General features: G+C 40.6%; 4 protein-coding genes and 1 long non-coding RNA gene across 5 annotated transcripts; 2 read left to right on the top strand and 3 right to left on the bottom strand.

Annotated features, from left to right (window-relative positions):
* Positions 1-553: 553 nt before the first annotated feature.
* Positions 554-1,180, bottom strand: LOC134000241 (RING finger protein 222). Its single transcript, XM_062439584.1, has one exon. The coding sequence runs from the start codon at positions 1,178-1,180 to the stop codon at positions 554-556; it is 627 nt and encodes a 208-aa protein (XP_062295568.1).
* A 1,007-nt stretch (positions 1,181-2,187) lies between these two features.
* On the top strand, positions 2,188-11,347 carry ndel1b (nudE neurodevelopment protein 1-like 1b). Its single transcript, XM_062439383.1, has 9 exons — positions 2,188-2,295; positions 4,952-5,048; positions 7,053-7,206; positions 7,959-8,107; positions 8,388-8,524; positions 8,639-8,806; positions 8,902-8,990; positions 9,193-9,338; positions 9,509-11,347. Exons 2-9 carry the CDS (start codon positions 4,963-4,965, stop codon positions 9,597-9,599), a joined length of 1,020 nt encoding a protein of 339 aa, XP_062295367.1. The 5' UTR covers positions 2,188-2,295; positions 4,952-4,962; the 3' UTR covers positions 9,600-11,347.
* A 211-nt stretch (positions 11,348-11,558) lies between these two features.
* Positions 11,559-17,761, bottom strand: LOC133999167 (medium-chain acyl-CoA ligase ACSF2, mitochondrial-like). Its single transcript, XM_062438350.1, has 16 exons — positions 17,406-17,761; positions 16,355-16,550; positions 14,881-15,009; positions 14,594-14,647; positions 14,277-14,395; positions 13,944-14,106; positions 13,740-13,835; positions 13,502-13,653; positions 13,315-13,406; positions 13,135-13,211; positions 12,929-13,036; positions 12,695-12,846; positions 12,426-12,567; positions 12,123-12,233; positions 11,945-12,013; positions 11,559-11,834 (listed from the first exon to the last, which is right to left on the bottom strand). The coding sequence occupies exons 1-16, from the start codon at positions 17,525-17,527 to the stop codon at positions 11,784-11,786; spliced, it is 1,833 nt and encodes a 610-aa protein (XP_062294334.1). The 5' UTR covers positions 17,528-17,761; the 3' UTR covers positions 11,559-11,783.
* On the top strand, positions 16,524-20,491 carry LOC133999169 (uncharacterized). The gene is made up of 3 exons (XR_009927374.1): positions 16,524-16,599; positions 19,224-19,462; positions 20,424-20,491. It is a non-coding gene; the product is annotated as an uncharacterized LOC133999169 (long non-coding RNA).
* slc16a5b (solute carrier family 16 member 5b) lies at positions 18,863-21,718 on the bottom strand. The gene is made up of 3 exons (XM_062438351.1): positions 21,363-21,718; positions 20,417-21,274; positions 18,863-19,320 (listed from the first exon to the last, which is right to left on the bottom strand). Exons 1-3 carry the CDS (start codon positions 21,487-21,489, stop codon positions 19,049-19,051), a joined length of 1,257 nt encoding a protein of 418 aa, XP_062294335.1. The 5' UTR covers positions 21,490-21,718; the 3' UTR covers positions 18,863-19,048.
* Positions 21,719-25,385: the final 3,667 nt, after the last annotated feature.

Genomic DNA, 25,385 nt, shown 5'->3' with positions numbered 1-25,385 from the left:
ATCCATACTGGTTGGATTTATTCACTTTGCAATGTGCTTTGCAATTGTTAAAATGTGTTTGCATGTTTGCCTCTCATAAAACAGGTAGAACATGTCACAGGCAGGAATGCAAAACAAAAGACTCAGCTGTACAGGTTTCCCTTGACTTTACTTTAGACTGTTGCTTGGTAATGCACATAAAACAGGGGCATGCCTATAAACTCTTACTTTCCCTTCAAATCAGGGAAGAGAATGATTAATTATCAATAGACTAACGAAAACTATACATTTGCAGTGGGTTGATGGCACACTGAAATGCTCCAGATTACTTTGATTAGTAAGCCATATAAACAACTTCACACAATACATTGCATGTTTGGTGGGTATGGCTGCTTGACTGTGTTGAAGTTGGAGTTTTTAAAGATCTTCTATCAAATGTCTCTTCACTATCCCCTCTTGGCACTTCATAATCCAAACATCACTTCAAATATATATATATATATATATGTATATTTTTTTTTTTTTTTTTTTTTTTTAAAGAATAAAAAATCATCCAGACATGTAAATCACTGTGCTATGCCAATAAAATCCACGGTAAGGTTGCAGCCACCAGTGCAAGTACAGTAAATGCCGACAGCAGAACAATCAGGCATTGAGCGGTTGTGCAAATCCTGCGCCTTCGCCGGCGCTGGGGTTGAACCCCAGTCATCACAACGCTGATCACATCATCTTCAACCATGGGTCGCCCTTCAGCGCTTATGATGAAGATTTGGGATGTCTTATGGCTGGGGCTGATCATCCTCAGTCGACGGGCTCGCTCAGAGACCCTCCTAAAGCATCGAGAAATCCAATTAACGCTCCTCGGTAAACTGTCCGTGGCCGAGCTCCGTGCGCTCTGGAGCTGTCCCAGTGGCAGAGCAAGAGGCACCTCCAGGGTCTGCCCCTCATCTGAATCTTTTTCCGCCGTGGGGATCACCGGTACTTCTTGTTGTCTCTTGATGAATGTATGATGTCGGCAGATAGGGCAAACGATAGTATATCTGATGTTCCCGTCCCTGTTGACGCTGACCAACGTTTTGACCAGGCAATCGTGGCAGAATACATGTCCACAGCTCAGAGTCCTTTCAGTGCCCGACAGGCACTCATAGCACACCGGACACTCTGATGCGTCCTCCTGCACATCTTCCTTAGAAAATGCCATAGAAGAAAAGAAACAAGCACGGCGGCAATAAAATGCTAACCTAGCCAAAATTATTCAGAAGTAGACTCCTTGGTGAATGAAGTCTTCCCCAAGTTTTTTGTTTTCCCTTAGCGCTTGACCTTTTTTACTCTTGGCTGTGGGTGGAGGCGAGAGCGACGTCTTGTAAAACAGGGCCTGCCATCTTTGGCTGCCGTGACAGATTGGGTCTCCTGACGCACTATTGGCAGTTCAAGTGGCCTAGCAGGTTCACATGACATGTGCCTCAATTAAGGCACATTCTTTAAAGAGTGTCAAAACTAGCACACCTGACCAAATTATAGGCTAATGTTTTTCAAAGCTGAAGCTTATAGTGCAGTGACGACAAAGTTTTGGTCCAATGTCTTATATAAGCCAAGTTTCTAAAACAATTTAATTGGCACTTAATATGTAATAATATTTTCTGTTGACTGTAAGCCTACAGTTGTCAAATTTAGAGGCTTGGTAACATTTTTTTTTTTTTTTTTGAAAAATCCTAAATAAAATGTCTGTGAGACCAAAAAAAATTGTCAGTGAAGAACATTTAAGAAACTACTGTAAATTAACCCATCTCTGCACAGTTCACAGTTATTATATAATATTGGCCAACAAGGCTAACCGAGCATAGATTAGACATAATTAATAAACTATAAGCCTATTGGGTATCATGGGGGGGGGGGGGGTGTCAATCCCTTTAATGAATAAAATGTGTTTGTTTTTTCTTCACGTTCCCCTGTCCATGTGTGGTGGTTTATTTTCTGGTAATCACATGCCACCTTGTGGTCACTGACACTGCAGCGATGTAGTCTCCAGCCAAATGAAGGTGCGGCTGATTGTAATAATGGAGCCACTTCTATTTTTGTCGCGCCCCGCCTACTTCTGACGAAAACGTGAACTACGTCAGCACGTACGTACATGTAAGGGTTTACGTCGGTTCCGGGAGACGCGTTGGCAATTTCCTAAACACAGCTCGTACACTAGTACCCTCAGAGGCCGGGGGAAGAGGTGTCTGTGTGTGTGTCTGTGTGTTAGATGTGACGCCGGCTGGAAGGCGACCTGCAGATACAGAAAACAGTCGGACACCGGTTTCAAATGAGCAGGTAAGTCATTGAACCATACAGTGAAAATATTACAGTGGTTTTTTTTTAATATTTGACCTGATGAAAATGAGCCGTCGTGCTGCTTGCTGTGTGATGACAGCTCGACCTCGGTTTTAAACGTCGAGAGCTTTCCTCTTTGATTTTTGGGCTCCCGTGTTACACCAAGTTGGCCATACAGTTCACGTTTTCCAGTTTTTGTGTATGTGTGTGTGTGTCTTAAATAGCTACTGTTTGGCATTACTGTCTACTCATTGACAGCAGCGTTTAAATTAAGCTAGCGTTAGCTACTTAAATAACACACTGTCACTGTAAATCTCGCCTGATAAATGTTGATAAGTGCTTTAGGGCTGCTTCAGTTTTGTCTTTTTATATATATTTAAAATATGTGTGTTACCTGTAAATTGTGTATTTTTTTGTTGCTGTCAGTATAAATGCTGCTATTGTTGGTTTTTGGTGTTCACTCTCATAACTTTCACATACAATATAATTATACTGCATCTCCTCTGCATTACAAGATACCAAAATATGGGCTTAGTTTTAGAGGAGCACTACCACCACACCCTGTAAAAATGCTGGTCTGATTATTGTCTATATTGGAGCGAATCAATAAGGCTACCAAGAGGCTACCTCACCCCCTCTCTGAGGCCCCAGTATTAAAAAAATATGATTACAACAGTGACAGCACTGAAATTCTTAGTAAGCGCCTTGTCATCTGCAGCAAAAGAGGATGTAGAGACAAGAATGTGGGGAAGAGGAAACTCTCTCTTCACTGTCTTCTCCTGGCTGTAATTTCCAGATGGCTCCACAGTTAGTGAAGTGTTACTGTCACCGTGAGAACTCACTATGGGTCCTGCCTGTCCTGGTATTGTTACGACAAACAAATAGATCCAGGGGTCAAACTGACACCGCTCCGAATGATGCTGAAACAAGAGATAGCAGGAACTGTCATTTGTTCTGGCAGAGTCTCAGCACTTGACCCATTATGTGATATAGTTTAACCCTTCTCTCCATGTCATTTTAGGTGATGTGTTGTGTTACAAGTACGTTGCCAGTCTGTCCTCATCTGTCCTAAATATGTAAAATATCTTTGGTAGGAATATCGGAAAGGCATGAACCTGCATTGACCCATATTTATGTGTCTTGGCAGCAGGCTGATGAATAGGCATGTCTTTTAATGTGAATGGTGTTTTCTCCTGTTTAGGTGAGTCACCATAGAAACAACACCCTCTTGTTTCCAGTCACACGCTCACACCTTTTGGTGAAGACAGGGGATCGATAGGGAACACCAGATTTCATTCAGGCCATTCAGCATCACAGCACTTTAGGATCTGCTGGAAATGGAGGTCGTTGTACATAATCAGAAGGAATATTTTTGCGCTCTTCTCTGAAAAGATTCAATGTCTCTCTTCACGGCCATATAATAAAAGTAACATATTACATCATGTACATCAGTGGACGCTTGAGATCACTTCCCTTTCTCCACCCTTACAGTATTTTGGTCTCCAGTTTCCCTCGTAATTTCCTCAGCAGTGTACTGACACGTGAGGGGCCTGTAGCGAGTAAATTGTTGATGACAACATCTTTGAGGAATGTTAACAGGGAAGAGCGGGCGGTCCGGTCTCTGGCTCCACATCCCTCTGAGTTTAAACCATCTTTTTTTGTCTTGGCGTGGAAAATAATACATCCTCACAGAGGCCCACATTGAGCCGGTGAAGTAAAAATATAATGATAGTGGCTACGGTAATCAAACTAAATTCCTCAAGACCTTTAAGTATGACGAGTGTTGTTGTTAGTCCAGCCATAGGATTTCCTGTGCTACCTTCACTGGTCGTCCACATATCTGCAGGAAATCCTTAAAAGCTCTGGGCACATTTTTAACTGTTCTTGGAGCTACAGCAATGTGAGTGTGTGGGCTGCAGCTGTATTTCCCCTCCACCACACATAAAACACACACAGCGGGCAGATGTGTGTAATCACTTCTTAATACCTTGCTAGTAGGTCCACATAGATCGTGGTGAGTCAGAGTTTAATTGTTCACCAAAAAAGAGGAACGAACGTCTAGTTAAGTGTTAAAACTGCAAATACTGTAAAGCGGAAGATGGGGCAACTTTTAACTGTTTGTCATAACTTCACAAGAAGGCTGCAGCAGACAGTTTTGATCCATGTGGTTTTAGTCAGACGTAATGAACACAGGGTGATGATAGTGAATTAGTTATGTTGACGTTACATGAGTCGAGCTGTAAGAGGAGTTAGAAACTGAATGTGGAGGAGGCCAACTTTTACAGGCCACTGGGCACATATCACTGAGGCTGGTGAGTGATAGAAAGAACTCAATCAGTTAATCAGAGGAGGGCGATTTTCCCATCAGAGGCTGTGGCCGCAGTCACTGATTCACGAATAACTGAGTATGACATGACCTCGGAGCAGCAGGGCGACATCGCCGGGCCGATCTCACTTTTTAATCTTGATTTGTCTGGTGGTTCAGATTGGTGATAAGAGGGGAATGCACTGTGCCTGATTCTGCACGCCAAAGGACAGAAATACTGAAAGTGAAGTGTTGCACCGTGTTTGAGTCACCTACAAGTTCACTTGTTTTTTTATTTTAAATGCTTGGCCTACTTTTAAACATCACTCAATGTGTCTCTTTAATTCTCAGTGTGCCCTGAAATGGACACAGAGATGATTCCCAAATTTTCGTCAAAGGATGAAGAAGTTGACTACTGGAAGTCTCAAGCCCTCAAATATAAGAAAAGGTAGGATTTAATTATCATATATTAGAAAACATGCTTGAATGTATTTGCTGTGTGAGCTGACCTATATAACGTAACCTCTTTACTCATGTTAAACATATTCTGCTTCATTCTCAGCTTTTTGTACATGGAGAATATAACAGTTTGCTTACTAAGCTCATTGTTATAAATTGGGTCATGTAACAATGCGTCCTAGTTTTTTTTATGATACAAAAACCAAATACCAGATTGCAGCAATATACATGGATTCCCCCATTAAATTAACACTGAAAAAAACACTCAAAACTGAACAGCAGCAAGTCAACTTTGTTTTAAAAGTTGCAGACACTCACTCTCATGTAACAAGCAAATGCTGAGTTGCTGAATATGTGGTTTTGTCTGTAGTTACAAAAGACATGATTGCACAATAATTTGCTCATTATATTTAACCAAACGTCTGTAACATATTTGTGGATACGTCTCTGTTTAATGTATCAGCACAGAAGGCTTCCCTCTCCTCTGTTTAGCCATATAAGGCAAATGACCAGACAAGCTTTTTGAGATTTGTGCCCACAAACAGCTGTGGCTTACTCAGGAGGAAATGACTACATCTTTGACTTCTCAAAGGGAACCACAACTGATGTTGGGATAAGCAGCACTTGTGAGGGTCGCGTAAATCTTTGTAGCGCTAAGCCCATCTGTATTTTCTGTCTCTGGAGTTGGGGCCCCCGACACTCTCTCAGAGGAAGGGTAAAACTGCTTGGAGAGGGTTAAAACCCCGGTGGTTTTCCAAGAAGTTCCTGCTGTGGGTACAGAGATGGAAAAAACATCAACCCATGGAAAAAAATGGGTCCCAGTACACGATTAGGCCTCACACATGTTTTGGTGTGTACATTTTCTCAGGATCACTGTTACAGTCTCACATTCTCAGTCAAGCCATGCTAGATTTATTAGTTACTTATTGAACGTTATCTCTTTAAGGTGATATTTTTAAAAGTATCTTTTTTTTTTGTCGTGACTAGATTACTTGGACATCATACAGTTTATGATCATCACTAAAAGACTAAAATAATGTGAAATAGGCTTGTGTGCTCACATGTTTAAAAGCTCATTTTCACACAGTCACTGTTATTTGATGCCGGATGGTTATTTTAAACCATGAAAAGCTGTAATGGTGAGAACTGTTAAACGGGGGAGTTATAGGGTCCAGCGTGCTGATGAGGCAGCCTCTGCAGCACTGGTATGTGTGGAACGACTCGGCACAACAACTGATTCATGGATTCCAGCGCTCTGTAGAGCCACTGCGAGGCCATTATCCCAGCAAGTCAGCTGATGTCAGAATGGTGTTAACCACCGTGTCATCATGTGTGTGCACCCTTGACCTGCGGAAAATTAGGGTCAGATAAGATTACCTAAATTCAGAGATTAATGCCATAGATGCCCGTTTTCCCCTCTTATTTCACATTGAACTCAGATATATATACACACACACACACACCAAAAGTCGGTTATAAGTAACCAGTGTGTACACACATCCTGTTTTTTAGCACATATCCTCATCCTGTATCTGTGCTCTCTCATTTTCTCTTCACCCCTGACCTTCAACCTCTCCCACAGCTGAGGACACATGCCTGCAGGCCTGTTTTTTCTGAGCTACTTCTGAACCACCTACTGTCACAGTTCAGCTGTCTCTTTAGAGCCGTATATTTAGAATGCTTAACTCGACAATGCTGATCCGCACACAGTTTCCTGTTTGGCAGAGGCAGGATTGAAGGTTAAAAATCTACAAATATCTGACTGGCTTTTCATGCAGGTTTATTTCTGACCGCGGGGGGATAAAGCTACTAGAACATGCCAGAGCCTGGCTCATCTTACAGGACAAAAGCCACGCAGTTTTCTAGAGCTCTGGCCCGCGGTCATTCAGCCAGTCAGCTCCACAGAGCTGAATGGTGGACAGTGAACAGTGTAGCTGGTAATTGACAATGATTGTTTCTGTCTCTCTCTACTGTGTGTGTTTGTATCATCCAGCTGCCATGAAGCCCAAGAGGAGCTGCAGGAGTTCCAGGAAGGGAGCCGGGAGCTGGAGGCCGAGTTGGAGGCACAGCTCGGCCAGGCTGAACATCGCCTGCGAGACCTGCAAAGCGAGAACGAGAGACTGAAGAACGAAATGTTCAACATCAAGGTAAATGGGCCTGGTGACTTGCCATGTAGGTTCGTATCACTTCATCCAAGGGTTAAACCACTAACACAATAATTTGTGCTAACTTAAGAGGTTATCTGATCTGTGTTTGATCCAGAGGACAAGGCCCAATGTGTGTTAGGTGTCGCATAGAGGTAATCCTCCAGCACTGCTTAATTGGATGTCAGGATAAAGAGGAAGAAAATAGAAAACTGCAGGGACAAGTCTGGCTCTTAATCACAGCAGCATGAACAGTAGACAGATTTTTTTTCAGTGCACTTCTTTCATGAGCATGTCTTCAGTTGAATAAACTATTATGTATATGTTCAGGATTTTACTGTAGCCACTGTGTGCAAGACAGACAGTTATTTTATTTTTCACATGGCCCAACATGCAAGCATGCTTGTTGCAGCTAATGTGTAAACGATTAAAAGAGATCATGAATTGTAATTTCCTGTGTTTGTGCCTTAGGTGCCACTGACTATAATGTAAAATACCTCAGGGCCCCACCAGGGAGCAAAGAGGCCCTTTTGAAAATGAAATAATGTGGACTTGCAGTCTTATGATTCTTTCGGTTTCTCATGCAGTTGTAAATGACTGTGTTATTGTACATAAAATAGCAAATGGTTCTTTCACACTGCATGCCCCAGCAAATTGACTTTTGATGATTTTTTTCCCCTGAATATGTCTCTTTCGTGTCCTTGTTTTTTTACATTCATCCCTTTCTCCTCTTCATTCTATCCATCTCTTATCAGGAGAAGCTAGAGCAACAGTATGCCCAGAGTTATAAACAGATTTCTATGCTAGAGGACGACCTGGGCCAGACGCGCAGCATCAAGGAGCAGCTCAACAAATACGTCCGGGAGCTTGAGCAGGCCAACGATGACCTGGAGAGAGCCAAAAGGTTAGACTGATATTTTGGTAGATATACAATCAGTAGAATCAGAGCACATCAACTTTCATTCTGCTATTTTTTAAAACAAGACTAGGCATGTTTGTATTTGTTTGATATGTAAACATATCTGTGTTTAAGGTTAAGATGAGCAACTGTTATTGTAAAGATAGTTTTACCTCGAGCATTTGCGATGGATGGAAACAGAAATTTTACATTTTTTTAGTGACAAAAGCTACTGTAATCAACATAAAATATATTAACTGTTGTTCTCCTCAACCTCTGTGTGCAGGGCAACAATAGTGTCTCTAGAGGACTTTGAGGGCCGTTTGAACCAGGCCATTGAGAGAAATGCCTTCCTGGAGAGTGAACTGGATGAGAAGGAATCTCTTCTAGTATCTGTGCAGCGGCTGAAAGATGAAGCACGAGGTACAGACAGAAACCAAGCACAGAATAACTGTCTTTGCTGTTTTAAAGGCAATGTTTCATCAGTGTAAGCATTGGCGGAGGAGTATGTCATGAGTTTGACTCTGTCCTCTGCAGACCTCAGACAGGAGCTGGCAGTACGGGAGAGAACTACAGATAGGATGTCAGCACCCAGCTCACCCACCTTAGACACTGACAAGATGGATTCAGCAGTGCAGGCATCTTTATCCCTCCCAGCCACACCTGTAGGAAAGAGCATAGAGCACCCCTTCATCAGCCCAAAAGGTCAGGATTACAGTCACTATTATTTGCACACTAGAAATGGGAATTCCACTTATATGTGAACTAACTACAAACTACTGGCTTGTGTCTTCTAACAGTGATCAATGGCTGTGGCAACTCATCCCTCACACCTTCTGCTAGAATCTCAGCCCTCAACATTGTTGGTGATCTCCTCAGAAAAGTTGGGGTAGGTATTATTCATTTTAACAAAATGCTTATACCTTTCTTACCTTTGTGGGTTTAAGACTCAACAAAAACTCAAACTGTGTTCTAAAATTCTGTGTAGGTTGCAGAATACGATGGAACAATGCATCCTGATTCACAGGACAAACAGAAAAAATGTTCATGATGAGGCTAAATGCAGATTGTATTTCCTGCTTTGTCACTAGGCTTTGGAGTCCAAACTCGCCGCCTGTAGGAACTTTGCCAAAGACCAAGCAGCAAGAAAAAATTACTCCACTGATAATGGCACGTTCATCAACAGCAACGCTACCAAGTTCTCTCACACTCTACATACCACGTACTTTGACAAAACGTGAGTCTTGGTATACTGTTTTGTTCTTCTCTTGCCACTTGTTTTCCTCTTACTCAGCATCACGAACAGATGTGCTTAAATGGGACACCGCAGCAAAATGTGCAGAAAATGATTAGTGTATTACACCTGGTGTTACCATGTATTCTAATACTGTGCATGTGGAACTGCAGGACTGTTAATGGATTGGATCCCAGCTCCTTGACCTCCATGGCGTCATCAAGAGCCGTGTCTCCACCAGGCATGCTGCCTCTGAGTGTGTGAGGCATCCCCACTAAAACTCCTGTCCACCCAACACAGTATGGGAACACAGAGGACACTTGAAAGACCATTACATTGTGTGTTTGCGTGAAAGAGAGAGGATGTTTGAAAGGAACGTGTGTGTGTGTGTGTGTGTGTGTGTGTGTGTGTGTGTGTGTGTGTGTGTGTGTGTGTGTGTGTGTGTGTGTGTGTGTGTGTGTGTGTGTGTGTGTGTGTGTGTGTGTGTGTGTGTGTGTGTGTGTGTGTGTGTGTGTGTGTGTGTGTGTGTGTGTGTGTTTGCCTGAGAGTGTGCATTTTTGAACTTGATGTGTGCAAAAGAGGCTTGACTATACAATTATTGCGCCTCCAGATTGCAGCTCAAAATGCATTTGTGAGTAGGTGCACAGTGTTGTGCGCATACGCCCCTACCACATACTTGCATGTGCCTAAAGCTGTGCTGTATCGTGTTCGTATGAATGTCATTGCAAATGTGTTGCTCTTCTAGACGTCGACTTTTGAAGTGGCAAGTTATACAAGTTCCACTGTTAATCTGAGAGCTACTATCCCTGACAAAAGGTCTTTAACTGACCTCAGCTTCCTCTGAACCTTCTTTTTCTCCTGTACTTTAATTGCACAGTTAAACTAATTTCAATTTAGAATGTATTACATTTAAAAAGGGATATGTTTATATTAACTAATTTATCTCACAGTATGCTTTAAAATGCAACATTTCCTGTTTGCTATTTTCTTGCACGTGTGCATACGTTAAGTGGGGTTGGAGAGGTATGGCTGGACCCCATATTTACAAGAATGACTGAAGTGAATGTTGATCGTTCCAAGCCATGTAGCCACAGCGCAGCCGTTCCTCTTGTTACTGGCTACTAGCTATTATTCATTTGGAAGTAGTCTCCATTTTAAAGCTTGGATCTATCAGCTGGTTCTGTCCTCTGAGGTTAAACCTGCACTTAAACAAACGGCTCCTCACAGGCGTCGACTGTTTGGATATCCATGGACTTTTCGAGGGAACAGTTTTGCCTTTTTTAAATGTTAGATTTTTTTTTTTTTTGTGTGTGTGTTTTTTTTTGTTTTTTTTTAATCTTGTGACAGGCTCATTTACCTCATTCTGATAGGTTGGCATTTATTCTGTTGATTCATAATATGACAGAGGGTGAATCTGGTTCTATAAAACTCTAACCAACACAAAACAATGAACACAGGAGAACAAAACAGTAAACACTGAAATAAGGATCAATTTTTGAGACTGTCTGTTAACTTCAGTTGGTGTATCTGAATTTATGGTACCTTTGTTTCAAGCAGCACATTTTGCTAATTATTGTTATTGTGTGACTATTTGGGTTTTTAGCTGCTTTGATATTGGCTCTGCATCCATTTTACATCCCTAAATTGTGTCTGAATCCATTTTGCCCACGTATCCTTCCCTGTCACAGATCTTTTGCTCATTCTTCAGTGTCTATTTCTTGACACCCGGGAACCTAATTTGATGCATTTAGTATTCACTGTTATTTAATTAAATTAGATGTTATTTTGCGCACTATGAGAGCCTGTTACTAAAGCTTGTTCGACAGTCAGTGTACATAGCTTGTAAGGATGGTCATTTTGCCTACCACATTTGTACATATTGACATTTGGCATTATAAGGTCATATTTATTTCAGGATCCGTATGGCATGTGTTCAAATAATGAGTTTTGCTATCATACAGTGGTTAAAGCCATTGTATTAAGATACCAAATTGTTTGTCAAAATTGTTTAAGTAAATAAAGATTGAGATGACAAATATGGTGTGTAGTCTCTTATGTGAACTGCAAGTCAAAGACGATATAGTTAGACTTTTTTTTTCTTTCAGTCAAGTCTCATGGCCTTCATCAGCGTATGTCAATGAGTAAACTAGAACATTTCTAGTAAGTGGAATTTTTTTGTCAAAGTATTATTTCCAGGGTCAATAATGAATCTTCAAGACCAAAGATGCTCACTTTACTTTTATATAAACATTTAAACAACATAGTTATAAGGAGTGAAGTATTTGTCTTGTGGTACATCCGCAGTCAAAGAAAAATGGAGAGAATCCAGCAGCCAATCAGTTAAATTGTCCTAGCTCAGTTCTTGGTAGAGAGAGCTTGACTTTCCACTGCTCGGTTCCTGCCTCTCCTTGTATAGCAGGTACACTTCAGATCCATCAGTCCATAAAATTAAAGGCCCAGTTTCTTCTCCATTGCCACCTTTAAATCATTCTTCTTGATCTAGAAAAAAACAAGATCGCAGCCAACTCAATTTCAGTTTACATTAATCAAACATAATCATAAGTCATGTTGATAGTTTAGATAGTTGGTAAAGAGCAGAAGTTCCCTACCTTTCCAGAGGCAGTCAGGGGGTAGCTGTCTACAAAGCTCACATATTGAGGGATCTTAAAGTGAGAAATCTGGGAAACAAAAAGAAAAAGAAAGAACATGTCAGTTCACACAAAGTACAGCTTCTCAGAGTTTGAGTATATTGAGCTTTTGGACATTTTATCTTTGACCTACTCTCACCTGGCCTTTGCAGAATGCTTTTATCTCTTCTGCACTGGAGGTTTGGCCCTCCTTCACCCTGATGCAGGCGCACACCTGCTCACCAAGCCTCTCATCTTTCACTCCAACCACCTGGGAAACAGACAAATAGAACACCTAGAATGAAGATTTGCCACCATAACTTATTAATACACCATGAGTTACTGTATATTCTCATGTAATGCATATATTTTACAACACAGATTCGGGTTGTTTCATTACTGGCAACTGTTTTGAGACAACTTATTAGTCTCTTTGCTGCCCTCCTGTGGTTCTGAGTCTCACCTGTACCTCCTGCACTTTGGGATGTGTAAAGAGATATTGCTCTATCTCAGCAGGGTAGATGTTCTCCCCTCCTCGGATTATCATGTCCTTTAAGCGTCCTTCAATGTGGCAGTATCCCAAACTGTTCAGACTGGCTGTGTCCCTGTGTACAGAAAAGTCACACAACATGCCTCACTTGCAATTGCAACATGCAATTCCTCCCCTCCCTAACATGCTTCTGTAATGGCAACAAACATTCACACACACACATAGTACATGCAGTATCTTACCCAGTCCTGTACCAGCGGTCTTCAGCAATAACCTCTCTGGTTTTCTCAGGATCTTCCCAGTACCCATGCATCACACAATTGCCTCTGATCATCAGCTCTCCTGAGGCCCCCAGAGGGACAAGCTCCCCTGTAGCGGGGTCAACCACTTTAGCCTGCAGTAACAAAGTCATATTTTAAGTCACAGAGTTGTCATGGTGACATGTAGACAAGGCTGGTATGAATAATAAGGCATACTTCAGTGTGGTGCATGATACATCCAACAGTATTTATCTTCAGCTCCTCACTGTCCTGTGGAAATCCCAGAAATGTGACAGGGCTATTCTCAGTGGTTCCGTAAGCTACCTGTAAAAGCATTATATTATATTATTCTCATTCACTGGTATGTAAATAGGTTGTACTACAGCATTATTTGAAAAGGCACAGTACATGTAATAGCTCACCGTCATCTCTTTTATATTCATGTTCGTTTTCAGTTTTCTTATAATCTCAGAAGGGCATGGAGCACCTGCCATGATCCCTACAGCACAACAACACACAGACAGGTACACCTCAAATAGTGACTAAACATTGCACCTAGTTCAGTACAACATATTAACTGTTGTATTCTTAAATTCCCTTACCTGCTTCAGCTGATGACAAATCATACTTGTGTATTTCCTGTTGGCTAAGCATGTCAGTGAACATTGTGGGAGTGCCATATACGATATTGCACCTTGGATAAAAATTTTAAAAAAGATACACAAACAAAGTCAATTAAAGTGCATAATATTGCATATTTGAGTGACATGCTTAATATGAGTGACCTACTTTTCATTCTGAATGGCCTCTAGGTTTGCTCGGCTGTCATAGCCAGTGGAAGGGAAGACTAGTGTGGTGCCATGCACTGCCATACTTACTCCTGCAAGCACAGAGCCAAAGCAGTGGTACAAGGGTACAGGCACACACACCCGCACCTGAGGCTGACAGAAAAATGAAAAAAACAATATAGATAAAATAATGTTTTCCTGTTTGTTTTCTTCACATCAAATGACAAATATGGACTTACTCTTGTTGCATAACCCATTCGGAGACCCAAGAAATAGGCATTATTTATAATATTATGGTGAGAAAGAGTGGCTCCCTTTGGACTCCCAGTAGTCCCCTGAAAGCAAAAATACATGACTCGATCTGAATCTACATAATAACATCATAATGCCACTATAAGTAATACATTATGTGCCAGTGTGAAAAGTGCAATACTGAAGGTTACTGATGTGAACTGAATGTTGATGGGGTCATCAAAGGACATCTTGCTCTGCAGATCCATCAGCTCTTTATGGTGCCGACTCTCCCCTGCTTGAATCACATCCTCTACATGAAGCATCCCTGGCTGTCTGCTATCTGTTACAATCACCATACGCAGGTCTGGCACCCTGGCAAGCAAAAGATAATATCTTTATATCCTATCCAAAAAACATGAGTTAAACATTGTGTGCTTTGAGCAGTAATTGCTGCCTGTTAGTCTCATAGTTGAGGAGAAAAATGTATAATCAAAGCATTTTCCAGAAATCTAATCTAATCTAATAAAATGGCTCAGTCATACCTGGAGCTCTTGATGGCGCCCACTGGTGTGGTTTCGATCTCCGGGCAGATCTCTCTCAGCATCTCACAGAACTTTTGGGTTTTAAACTGAGTAGGGCAGACCACTGCTTTACACTGGACCTGCACATGACAAATCAGTTTTGTTTTTTTAACTTTATAGTCTTTCATGCATGTGTGTGAGGATTATTTTTTATATTAAATGTGTAAGTTGCCAGTTGTCTAGATTGACATGCTTTTTGGATTTTACTTTAGTCCAGTGGTACAGTGTGGGATATTGGTTATGGAAGTAGACTAATGCACTCTGGCCCCAAGTCGCACCTTCTTTAGAGTGAACTCCACCTCCTTCGCCTGATAGGCCGGGTTCAATGACACCTGCAAGGACAGTTTAAAGTCAAGTCTATTTATCCTAACCACACAGCTGTAAAGGGCCTTCCATGTTCCAGGGAGATAACATTCACTTTGTAAACACATGATTCAATGTCCCGCTCAGTGACTCTTGACATCTGGGTATTAGGTAACACAGGAGCTTAAAGCTCTCCAGTCAAACAGCTGTCGGTCTAACCAGTCTGACTGAAACACCAAATAACACAAGCTATTAAACTGACCAGTATGATTCCAGCCTTGGCTGTGGCATACTGGAAAAGGATCCATTCATATGTGTTAGGTCCCCAAACACCCAGTCGTTCACCTCGCTCCAGGCCCAGAGCAAGGAGACCTGCAGCTACCTTATCAACCTGCACAAACAAACTAAATGAATGTCACCAAAATATTAGACAATTCTTCATCTCCAGTAATATAAATCATGGCATTCTACAATACAACTTTCAAGTTTTTTTGTTGTGAGCATTAGAGAAAGACATTTTTTCCACTGCATGCAGTTACATCATTCTACAACGGTGTATTAGGGCCATATATGTAAACATTTTTAAAAAATACTGACCTGGAGGTGGGGTATTTCAAGAAAAAAACTCACATCACACATCACATCTCCACTGTGTGAATGCTCAACCGGAATAAACATAAATTGACTCTAATCATGTGTTTGTTATCTTAGCCCAGAATCACCATATCATCCTAAGCATCCGGACTTTGAAAAGACATTGCAAGAAACTGGGTCTGGTTCGGAGAAAAAAACATACAATGTCAGAATATATGAGTTTATTTCTCATAAATTTGAAGGAGTAAAACGGAAGTGAGTGTATGTGGATGTGCAGAAAGTGATGTGTGATCAGAAAAGTGAAGAGTAATAAATGTGTGGCCGTCCTGTTCAAGCAGCGGAGCCTTTGTGTTTTAATTTTATAACCTATTTAAGTATAATGCTTGGATACACAAGTATCTCCTTATTGCTAAACCCAACTGAAAAGCGCAATTAGATCAGTTCTTCCACGGCAGCATACAGCACAAACTACTTCTCTCCAGTGTTGCAGAGTGAGGAGATTGAAGTTTGGTTCAGGTTTTTTTTTTTTTTTTGTACATATATGGCCCTAATACGCCATCGTATCATTCTCATGATTTAGAGAAGCTTGCTAAAAATTTTATCAACAAACCAAATGTGGTTTATGTTCCAGGCTTACCACGTGATTCCATCAAGTGTCCAAGGCTCAACATTACTGTACAAAGTTATCCTGTGGGCTGCAACATTTAGTGCTACAGGGTGATGCTTTACAAACAGGTTGTTTGTTCAAAGCCTTAATTTTAATCAGCTTTGCAAATGTTTTATAGGGAAGGAAGTGCACTCAACATGCCTGTTAGACCTTGAGGATACACAATTTTGTTTGCTTACAAGAAAACTCCACATGGCATCTTTAAGCCTTGAGGGAAAAGTCTAAGCAGATTCATTTTGGCCATGATTTGATCTCACTAATTAGCTCCCATTCTTTGTCTCATGGTAGTTATTATTGAAATAGGAAAATGCAGTGTTTGGTTAAAATTAAAAACTTACAGACTTGACTCTAAGTCACAGTATACACTGTATTGTATCTGAAATAATTTCACCTTTCCTGAACAAGAGTGTAAGGGTTGATCAGTACATGAAAGCTTGTGAAAGTAGAAACCAGAGGCTTAAAATTGGAGACACACATCTTGCTGAAACTGTGCAAAGGTTTTCCGAATGCCGTCCTGCAGGAATGCCACAGCCTCACGATCAGGCCAGCGCTGGACTGCAGAGTCCAGTGCCTGGCCTACAGTCAGGGGGAGCAGAGAGAAGGAGGAGGTACCATGTACGTAGCTGCTGGTCAGAGATGGTTTGTGAGGAGGACTGTCCACATGGAGAGACCTGGAATATAGAGAATAATATTCAGCTAAATGTACCTCTGTTAAGTATAGTACTTGAGCATTTTCTTTTACTGCAGCTTTAAAGATTTCCAAGATAATTCCCACTGATGATTCAAAATGTTCACATAATTCTCTATGTCACAGAATATTTGAGGTTATTCAAACAGTAGACCTAGGGTAGGCCTAAAGGATAAGAGATCAAAATATCCACCATGCCAAGACAATCAGGTTCAGTCTCAACCTTAATGGCCAAGAATAATCAGAAAGTAAACCGACCAATGAAAGCAAAAACATGATTTTGTAGAGCCATTGTTTTAGTGCAATGAGAAACTTGGACCTTTAAGCCAAATAATTATATGGAAAAACACTGAGCTCACATAATTGATAGACAGTCATAGTTAGTCTTTGAATTAATGTGGACCAAAATAACCTGGCAACTGGTTGTTTTGTTTTTTTATTCTTTAAAGTATGTGTTTTGTCAGCTACAATATCAGAACTTTTAGTCAATGTGTAAAACATTATTACTCCCCAAACTTTCCATTATGTTTGGTTACTAATGAACAACTGAAAGATTGTCTTTATCAGGAGTTAATAATTATCCACGATCCAATTTTCTGGACTTAAATGATCAATGGTAAATGGTCACTTTTGAAAAACCAAGACCATGGTTTTGAAGGATGTTAATTCCAGAAATCCATCTTTTAAGATGCTTAATAATTGCTAGATAACACACTTAGTTGTGAGGTTTATCAGTAAATGCTAACATCCCAACATACAGCAAATAACAAATGCAATAGTTTGTATAGGTTATGGGTGAGTGCCCGCATGCTTTTCAGGGCCCAAAGCATAAGCTTACCGACACCACTGGATCAAACTTGTGCTGCATGATTTCCATGTCTTGCTGTTTTTAAATCCATCCACAGATCTGAGACTGTGAGCACAGGATCTTAGCCATGAGGAAGAAATCATTGCTGACATTGGTCTGAAGTATCACACAGTCAATCCGTTTCAACTGGATCTAAATAAAACCTGAATATACAGTGTGTGGTTAACGGATACTGAGTCTGAACAGAGTGGGAAAAAAGAGCTGGCTCATGCCTATCTGTCTTTAGTTTGGTTTGTGACTTTATCACTGTGTGGGTAATCTTTAACTTCCACATGTCCTCGCTGGCTGAAAATTAATCCACTTGCCATTCTAGCACATTCAGCATGACCAAAAAGAAATTTTAAGAACACTGAGAAATGTTTAACCATTATTAACCAATATTAGTGAATAGTTGAATTCAGATGTAGTTTCAGCAAAAATATTTATTTGGTAGTTTAGTTAAATACATTTTATCCAGTGAATGCTGTATTATACCATTAGACTGGCCTTATGGTTTTAAACGTTAATTAGTTATAGATTGGTAGGTTTAGTACCATTCGTTTTGTGGTTTAAAATGTATTGTCCACCCTGATTTTCATGTCTTAAGAATGGATGTGTCTGCATTGAAACAGCAAGAAGCACCATGCCAATAACAAATATGGGTCATCAGTAGTAAAAAAGCTGGCCCCTCACAATATGGATCAATATATTGATTAAAGCATGACATTCCAGCCCTTCATCAGACAAATTAATACTATAATACTGCAGAGACAAACACAACGGGACACACGGGCCAAAGTGTAATGCATAACCCAGGTCAGATTAACACTGTTTTTGTTGTATTATATTTAAACCATAAGCAACAAAAACAACAAAAGCTACAAGGTCCATTGGGACAAAATACCCAAGTAACACTTGCAAAACGGTCTTATTTTATTATATTTTGAAAAGGTATCAATATATAGCCCACATATTCATAAGCCAAGTGGATTTAAAATAATTATATTAATGAGGATATCATTTTACAAATAGCTAACATGTAGATGGACATGACTTATAGAGCATATGCCATATATATATTTCAAAATATATGGCATTGATAGCTTAATACTGACAGTTTGGAGAATTGTTAATATTTACATACTAAACAAAATGCTGGTTAGACTGTTTGCAGCTTCACATGATGGAGCCTGCACTGCCACCTACAGGCCACATATTAAGAAATGACATCAGAGCACCCCTTACTACTATAATTTAATAACAGTTTCTTATTAAAACACAAACCGAATATTCTAAATATAAAACTCTGAGCAAGTTCAGAAATAAATTACACTTTGTTTACAATATAAAAACTTCACATATACAACTATTTGTTCATTTAAAATGGCACTAATGTCACTCTGAAAAGGCAAAATGGATGCATTTACAATGTAGAGTATTGATATAAAAGTAATTACACTTTAAAAGTATTGACACAATAGTCAACACTACAGGGCTTGACTTCATCTTTTACCATCAAAAGCATTATTACAAATTGATGAATACAAACTTCTTACACTTGTTGGTAATTCAGATTGAAAACCAGTTATATAGTCCTAAACAGTTTCTCTTGTATACACATGTAAATATTTATATCACACACTGGTAACATACACTGTGTTTTCTGATTTTCTTCCTTTTGAGGCAACATGGCCACACTGATCATCATTTGCCAGGGTTATAACAGGTTTCTGATAGAGATCTGATGGCGTCTTCATACTCTTCTTATTTTTCTTCTTCTTCTCTGCTTCTCTCTTACAGTCCAGGAAGTAGAAGGACACCATGAGAAAGAAGCCGGCAGAGGACACACACACGCTGCATGCGTAGAAGACATACGTATACTGTCCTGTGCTGTCCACCAACATGCCTGAAAATTACAAAAGGACAATCAAAAGATGAATGGATGTAAAACTTATTACTTAAACGTAACTCCCTTAACCTCCCATTCACAAATACTAATGAAGTTCACTAGGTTGGAAATGTTTTGATATGCTGTGTGTGGGGGAAATGTAAGTTATTCATTTAAAGCCTCTGCCTGTGAAATTTAATATAATAGTTCAATATTAAGTAATAGCAAGAAGACCACTCTGCTGTAAAATGTCATGCATTTGCCTTCACATTTCAGTTACACTGCAGTGCTCAATCAAAAACACTTTAGCCATTTCTACTGTTCTCATGATGTCTGGATTTTATTCCTTCAGAGATATTGATAAAGTAAAGCACATTAATATACTGACCAAACACAGCACAAAAGACAAAAAAGCAAGCATTAATTTAAAAAAAATGTAATTTAATTGTTCATCTGAGATTAAGGAGCCCTTCCTCCCTGACATTCTCAAGCCTCAATCTAATGTAGACCATTCAAAATACATGTTATCATTTGCTATCCTACCTAAGGAGCCACAGTGACGACACTTGGCTGGGACTAAAAGGCAAGAATCAGCAGTAGCAGCAGCTAGTTAGTTAGTCTTTTTCTGCCCAATACCTAGCCAAGAAATGAGAAGGAACAGTACATTACAGTTTTTTTTAACTATTGCTTACACGCTAAATTTAAAGATGCACATTCTCAGCCTCACACATTTTGCAAAAAATAAAAAATAAACTGCCTGATTTCATATATATATATATATATATATATATATATATATATATATATATATATATATTATAGTTTTGTTGAGACTACTACTTTACCTCAATTCTAATACTGCTGTACACTGAGCTGTATGTGTTTATACTTGTATGACTGTGATTGTGACAACCAGTTTGACTTTCTGATACACATTATGTCATTCATTGCATTATGTCAATGAATGGCCTTACTAAGATAGTTATATCTTAGTAATAACTAGTGTTTGTGTGTGTGTGTGTGTGTGTGTGTGTGTGTGTGTGTGTGTGTGTGTGTGTGTGTGTGTGTGTGTGTGTGTGTGTGTGTGTGTGTGTGTGTGTGTGTGTTTGTGTACCTGCTAGAGGTGGCCCAATAAGAAGCGTTCCACTCTCCAACATGCACAGAAGCCCGAGGGCTGAGGGGAAGCGGCTCATTTCTACTGTGTCCATCAGCACAGTGAAGAGAAGCGAGCCTGCCACACTCATGGACAGGCCGAAGACCACCACATACAGGAGGAGAACTTTGAAGGAGGCAGATACTCCACAGATGCAGTTACTCAGCCCGTTTAGAATCACAGCACAAGCAAACACATACACAAAACTGCTGCTGCCTCTGAAGCGTGGCAAGCCCAAAACAAGGGCAGCCACAGGTCGCACGGCAACGTTCACCAGGCCCATGATCGACATCAGGAAGGCGGCACGGCCTATCCCCATGTTATTGTGAGTAGCATAAGGCACCAGATAGACCAGAGGCACCACACATCCCAGCATCATCCAGGTAACACCAACTGCAAAAGCACGGTATCGAGCATTGCTCACTAGAAGGTCAAAGGCCAAATGTCTGTGCAGGAATGCTAAAAAGTCACAGAGAACAGTCTTTACATGGCCAGTCAGTCCTTTTCTCTCCTGCTGCAAAGGAATGTTGTTCGGTTTATCCAGAACCTGAGAGTGTTTGGGTTTGTTTGGTCCTGACGCAGGGCCAAGAGGCCTCATCACTGCCCCACAAACACAGCAGTTCAGCAGCACCCCACCCAGAATCAGGAAGCTGCCACGCCAACCAAACCAACTGAGCAGGATGTTGGCTATCAGGGGTAAAGTGCTCAGGCCTAGAGCTGTGCCGGTGGATGACAAGGCGTTAGCGAAGACACGGCGGCGCTCAAAGTAGTGGCCCATGATAGTCACTGATGGTTGGAAGGAAAGGCAAAATCCCAGCCCTAAGGAAGAGAGGAAAGAGAGTCTGATGACCCCGCAGATTGTTATAACAATGGAAGTGTGGGTTAGCGGGTGTGTGCAACATCTGACCTGTGATCCCACTTGTGACGTAAATGTCAGTAATGGTCCTGGCAAGAGCAGACACCGCCATACCCAGTCCACTCAAGAGTCCACCCACCATCACTGTCACCCGGCAGCCAAATCGTTCCACTAACATGCTGCACAAAGGACCTGAGGAGAAATGGGGGAAAACGTTTCATACATTTACCAAATACATCTGCCATCTTTTCGCACATCCCACATGGAATTATATGACTTTACAAAAAGTCTCTTGGATTTCTCATACACATTTGAACAGGAAAAGAAACAGTCTCCAACTGTGTTAAAGTTCTAAAGTTTAGACTAAGCTAAAATCTAAAATCCATAAAAATTGCACAAATTTTACTGCTCTCTTCTTCAGCCTACCGCACATCTCCCTCTAAATATATTGGCTATTTCAAAATATCCTTTTAAACAATGTTAATAATCCATATTTATTAATCATTTCCATCTTTTAGAAGACTAAAAAAAGGTCACACCTATTCCAATAAAAGGCCAGTAAAAAGACAAAAACACTCATTGTTTGTTTCCCCAAAATCACACACACTTTCAAACCACTGCACCATCTGTTTCATATAAAGTGACAATATGCCAAATGTATTCTGATTTCAATTTTTCTGACCAGATTATAAGGTGATTTTCAACAAAGTAATATTTAATTTTACAATAAGTATGCATCTATTCAAATACAAATCGATAGGCTTGCATTCACCCAGCATAACAATGTTCTTATTTGCACAACAAATGAACATGATTTGCATTGGTCTATTATTCTTGAACAAAGAAGTACCTAAACAAGGCCCAAATGAATTTCCTCTTATCTGTGATGTATTCTCTGAAACACAAAACCGGTAGTGTTATCTGCTTTCTACTCTTGCCAGGATATGGAAAATTGCCAAAATGTGCAAAAATAATGATAGAAATCCAATTCTCAAATCACCAAACCTTACTTCTAAGCCAACTACAGACTGATCCAATAAAGTTGACATCTAAATCCACTTAGCTGGCTTTCCAGCTCTTTTGTGTTTCATCTTCATTCTTGTTCTTTTTTCCACTGTGATACCGATTAAACAAATTACAACCTGTCAACTGCATGTATTTATGTGTAGAGGAACACTTCACATTTTGCTTTAGGACAAGCACTTGAAATGTATGTCCACACACCTGGATAGGTTGTATGAATAACAAAATCGTCACTTAATTTTCAGTGTAAGTGTTACCGCCTCTAGGAGCTACTAGTGGAGCTTTAGGCTTGTAGTCTTGTTTAATTCTGTATATTTTCCTCATTAAATTTGCTCTCAAAAAACTGTCCAGAACAAATATTTAAACTTGGATAGGTGGGGCAGAGTTCAAAGTCATTATTATGTTGACAAACTGAATTTATGGAATTACATATTATGATCTAAGAATTACTGTATTTACAGGCAATTCCCATTTCACCATATGTTGCTGTCAGGTGAGGTCCTGTCATTAGAGAGAGAGGGAAGCAGACGAAAGACTAATAAACTCTCCTTCGCAAGAACAATGGGCTCTGACCCTAAAGTCATCTGACTCATTGTTGCCTCTCTCAAAAAGCTGAACATGGGCCAGGAAGTCCTTAGCTTTTTATGTTATTCCCGCAAACTTGGTACAAATGGTACTAACAATTTACAAGAAAAGCTATCCTCTGTGTACTCGTGTGCATTTGTTGTTCTTGCAAAATTGTCATAGGCGAGAGATAAAAGTGACAAGCAGCTAACCACACACATATTTCACACATGCACACACAAACACATGTTCCGTTACTGTGTGTTTGCGTGCGTGTGTTTGTGTGTGTGTAATATGAGACCTACCACCAGCATGCAGCACAGCCGTCATGATAGCTGGCACCCACGAGGTCTCTGTGTTGCTGGCGTTGAACTCTGTTTGAAGGTCTGTGTAGAAGATGCCAACGCATGACGGGAAGGCCAGCGTTAGAGCCAGAACCAACATGGTGGCTACCAGCACAACCCAACCCCAACCTCCATCAGGTGCACCATGATGGCTGCGCTTGGCAAGGCCACCCACCTGCCGAGCAGTGGGACAAGAGGCAGACTCCTGCTCATCTTCGTCGTTTTGCTCTTCTGAATCACTGTGTTGTAGTCCAGACTCTGGAGTCCACTTGTCTGCTTCCATGACACCCTGAGCTGCATTTCTGCTGTCCCTCCACTGCAAAGCATTATCCTTTTGCCTGTTTCCTGAGGCTGGTGTCTGGTTCTGGTCCTCCACTGCCTGAGTCATTCTGCCTGGCGCTGCTGTTAATATTGCTTCTTCTATTGGAGGTAAGACAGAGGTAGGGCTGTAGACAGGATTTATAAAAAAAATACTGAGGTAATCAAGAAACACAGTTTTAATGTTGTGTTTTGTACCTCAGGGTCACTGTATGATAACAGAAATAATACTACAGGCCCTGGAGAGAGGGACAAGAGAGGGATAAGAAGAATTAGAATAAGAATAGTCTTTATTGTCATTGTAGAATGTGCTTGTAAAAGGATAAAATACATGAGTAATTAGTACTAAAACTAATTAAGTACTAAACTAACTAAAACACATAATACACACACACAACACATTCCACTCACTGCCATCAATATTGCACAAGTCCCCTAAATATCACATACTAGCTGTTACAGTTAAAACAGGATAAGGGTTTTATGAGCATTTAGAGCAGTTATTGCTCTAGGATAAAAAAAAAAAAAACTGAGGGCAGCAGTTCAAACAGAGTGTGACCCGGGTGGGATGGGTCTTTGAGGATGGTGTAGGCCTTTTTGAGACAGCAGGAGTTGTAGAGATCTTCTAAGGAGAGGCGAGGGCAGCCGATCTTCTGAGGAGAGGAGAGGAGAGGGCAGCCGATCTTCTGGGCGGTGGTGACAACCCTCTGCAGCACCTTCCTCTCTACTCCTCTGCTACTGCGCAGCTTGTAAACCACACACAGATACAGAAGGTCAGAACGTTCTCCATGGAGCAGCGATAGAAGGACACAAGCAGTTCCTGAGTGAGATGGTACTTCCTAAGGATCCTCAGAAAGTAGAGTCTCTGCTGTGCCTTCTTAACCACTGCTGTAGTGTTAGTGCTCCAGGTCAGGTCCATCCTCTATCTTGATGCCCAGAAAGCGGAAGTCCGAGACCCTCTCCACACAGACACCGCTGATGTATAGAGGCTGAATGTCTGTTTTTTTCCTCCTATAGTCTATGATCAGCTCCTTGGTCTTGGTGGGGTTGAGTACCAGGTTGTTGCCCTTACACCACACTGAAAAGCCTCTCCACCTCATCCCGATATGCAGGACACTGTATAATAAAAGTCCTCCAGAAATGGGGACTCAAAAGAGCTGTCCTATATATAGGATGATATATGTGTGCTATTTGAATATGTAAACTGGTCAAACAGGATGGTATGGAAGCTGCTACAAGGAACATTAACAATCAGTATAGTCTGGTGAGCATGCAGAGAGAATTAATTGTCTTTATATAAACCCTGACAACAAATGAAAGGAAGCATGATGTTTGTGATCTAACTCCAGATACTGTCCTCTTTCTACGCAGTTATTGAATCACCAAAACATGAAAAGTTTTTGTATCACAGTGTTGCATCGACTTTAAAGAAAAACCCATCAAACTGTAAATAATGGAGCACAAATTAAATATCTTGTCCTCAATTATCAGACTGACAGAATGACATAACAGCATGCCATCAGGGTTCAATCAAAGTATATGGTGAATGTAAGACCTCCAAATCTAGCCCATGCTTTGGTTGTAAACCTATTACATGAGGACAATTTCATCCTAGCACATTTATCTCCATGGTAACTGTGTACATTTCCCCTCCCTTTAATATCCTGAGGAAATTAGGCAAAACAAATGTTATGGCTGGGAATTGTACCAATAAATGCAAAAACATATTATATCAGAGCAGTATTTTAAAGTTATTTACAGACAGATAAAAAGTAGAAAATGCTGTAACACAAGCAAATGTGGAAAAAATGTATAGGGCTATACT

This window comes from Scomber scombrus, chromosome 18 (assembly GCF_963691925.1).
Source record: "Scomber scombrus chromosome 18, fScoSco1.1, whole genome shotgun sequence".
Lineage (NCBI taxonomy): Eukaryota > Metazoa > Chordata > Actinopteri > Scombriformes > Scombridae > Scomber > Scomber scombrus.
This window is presented reverse-complemented; position numbering and strand designations above follow the sequence as displayed.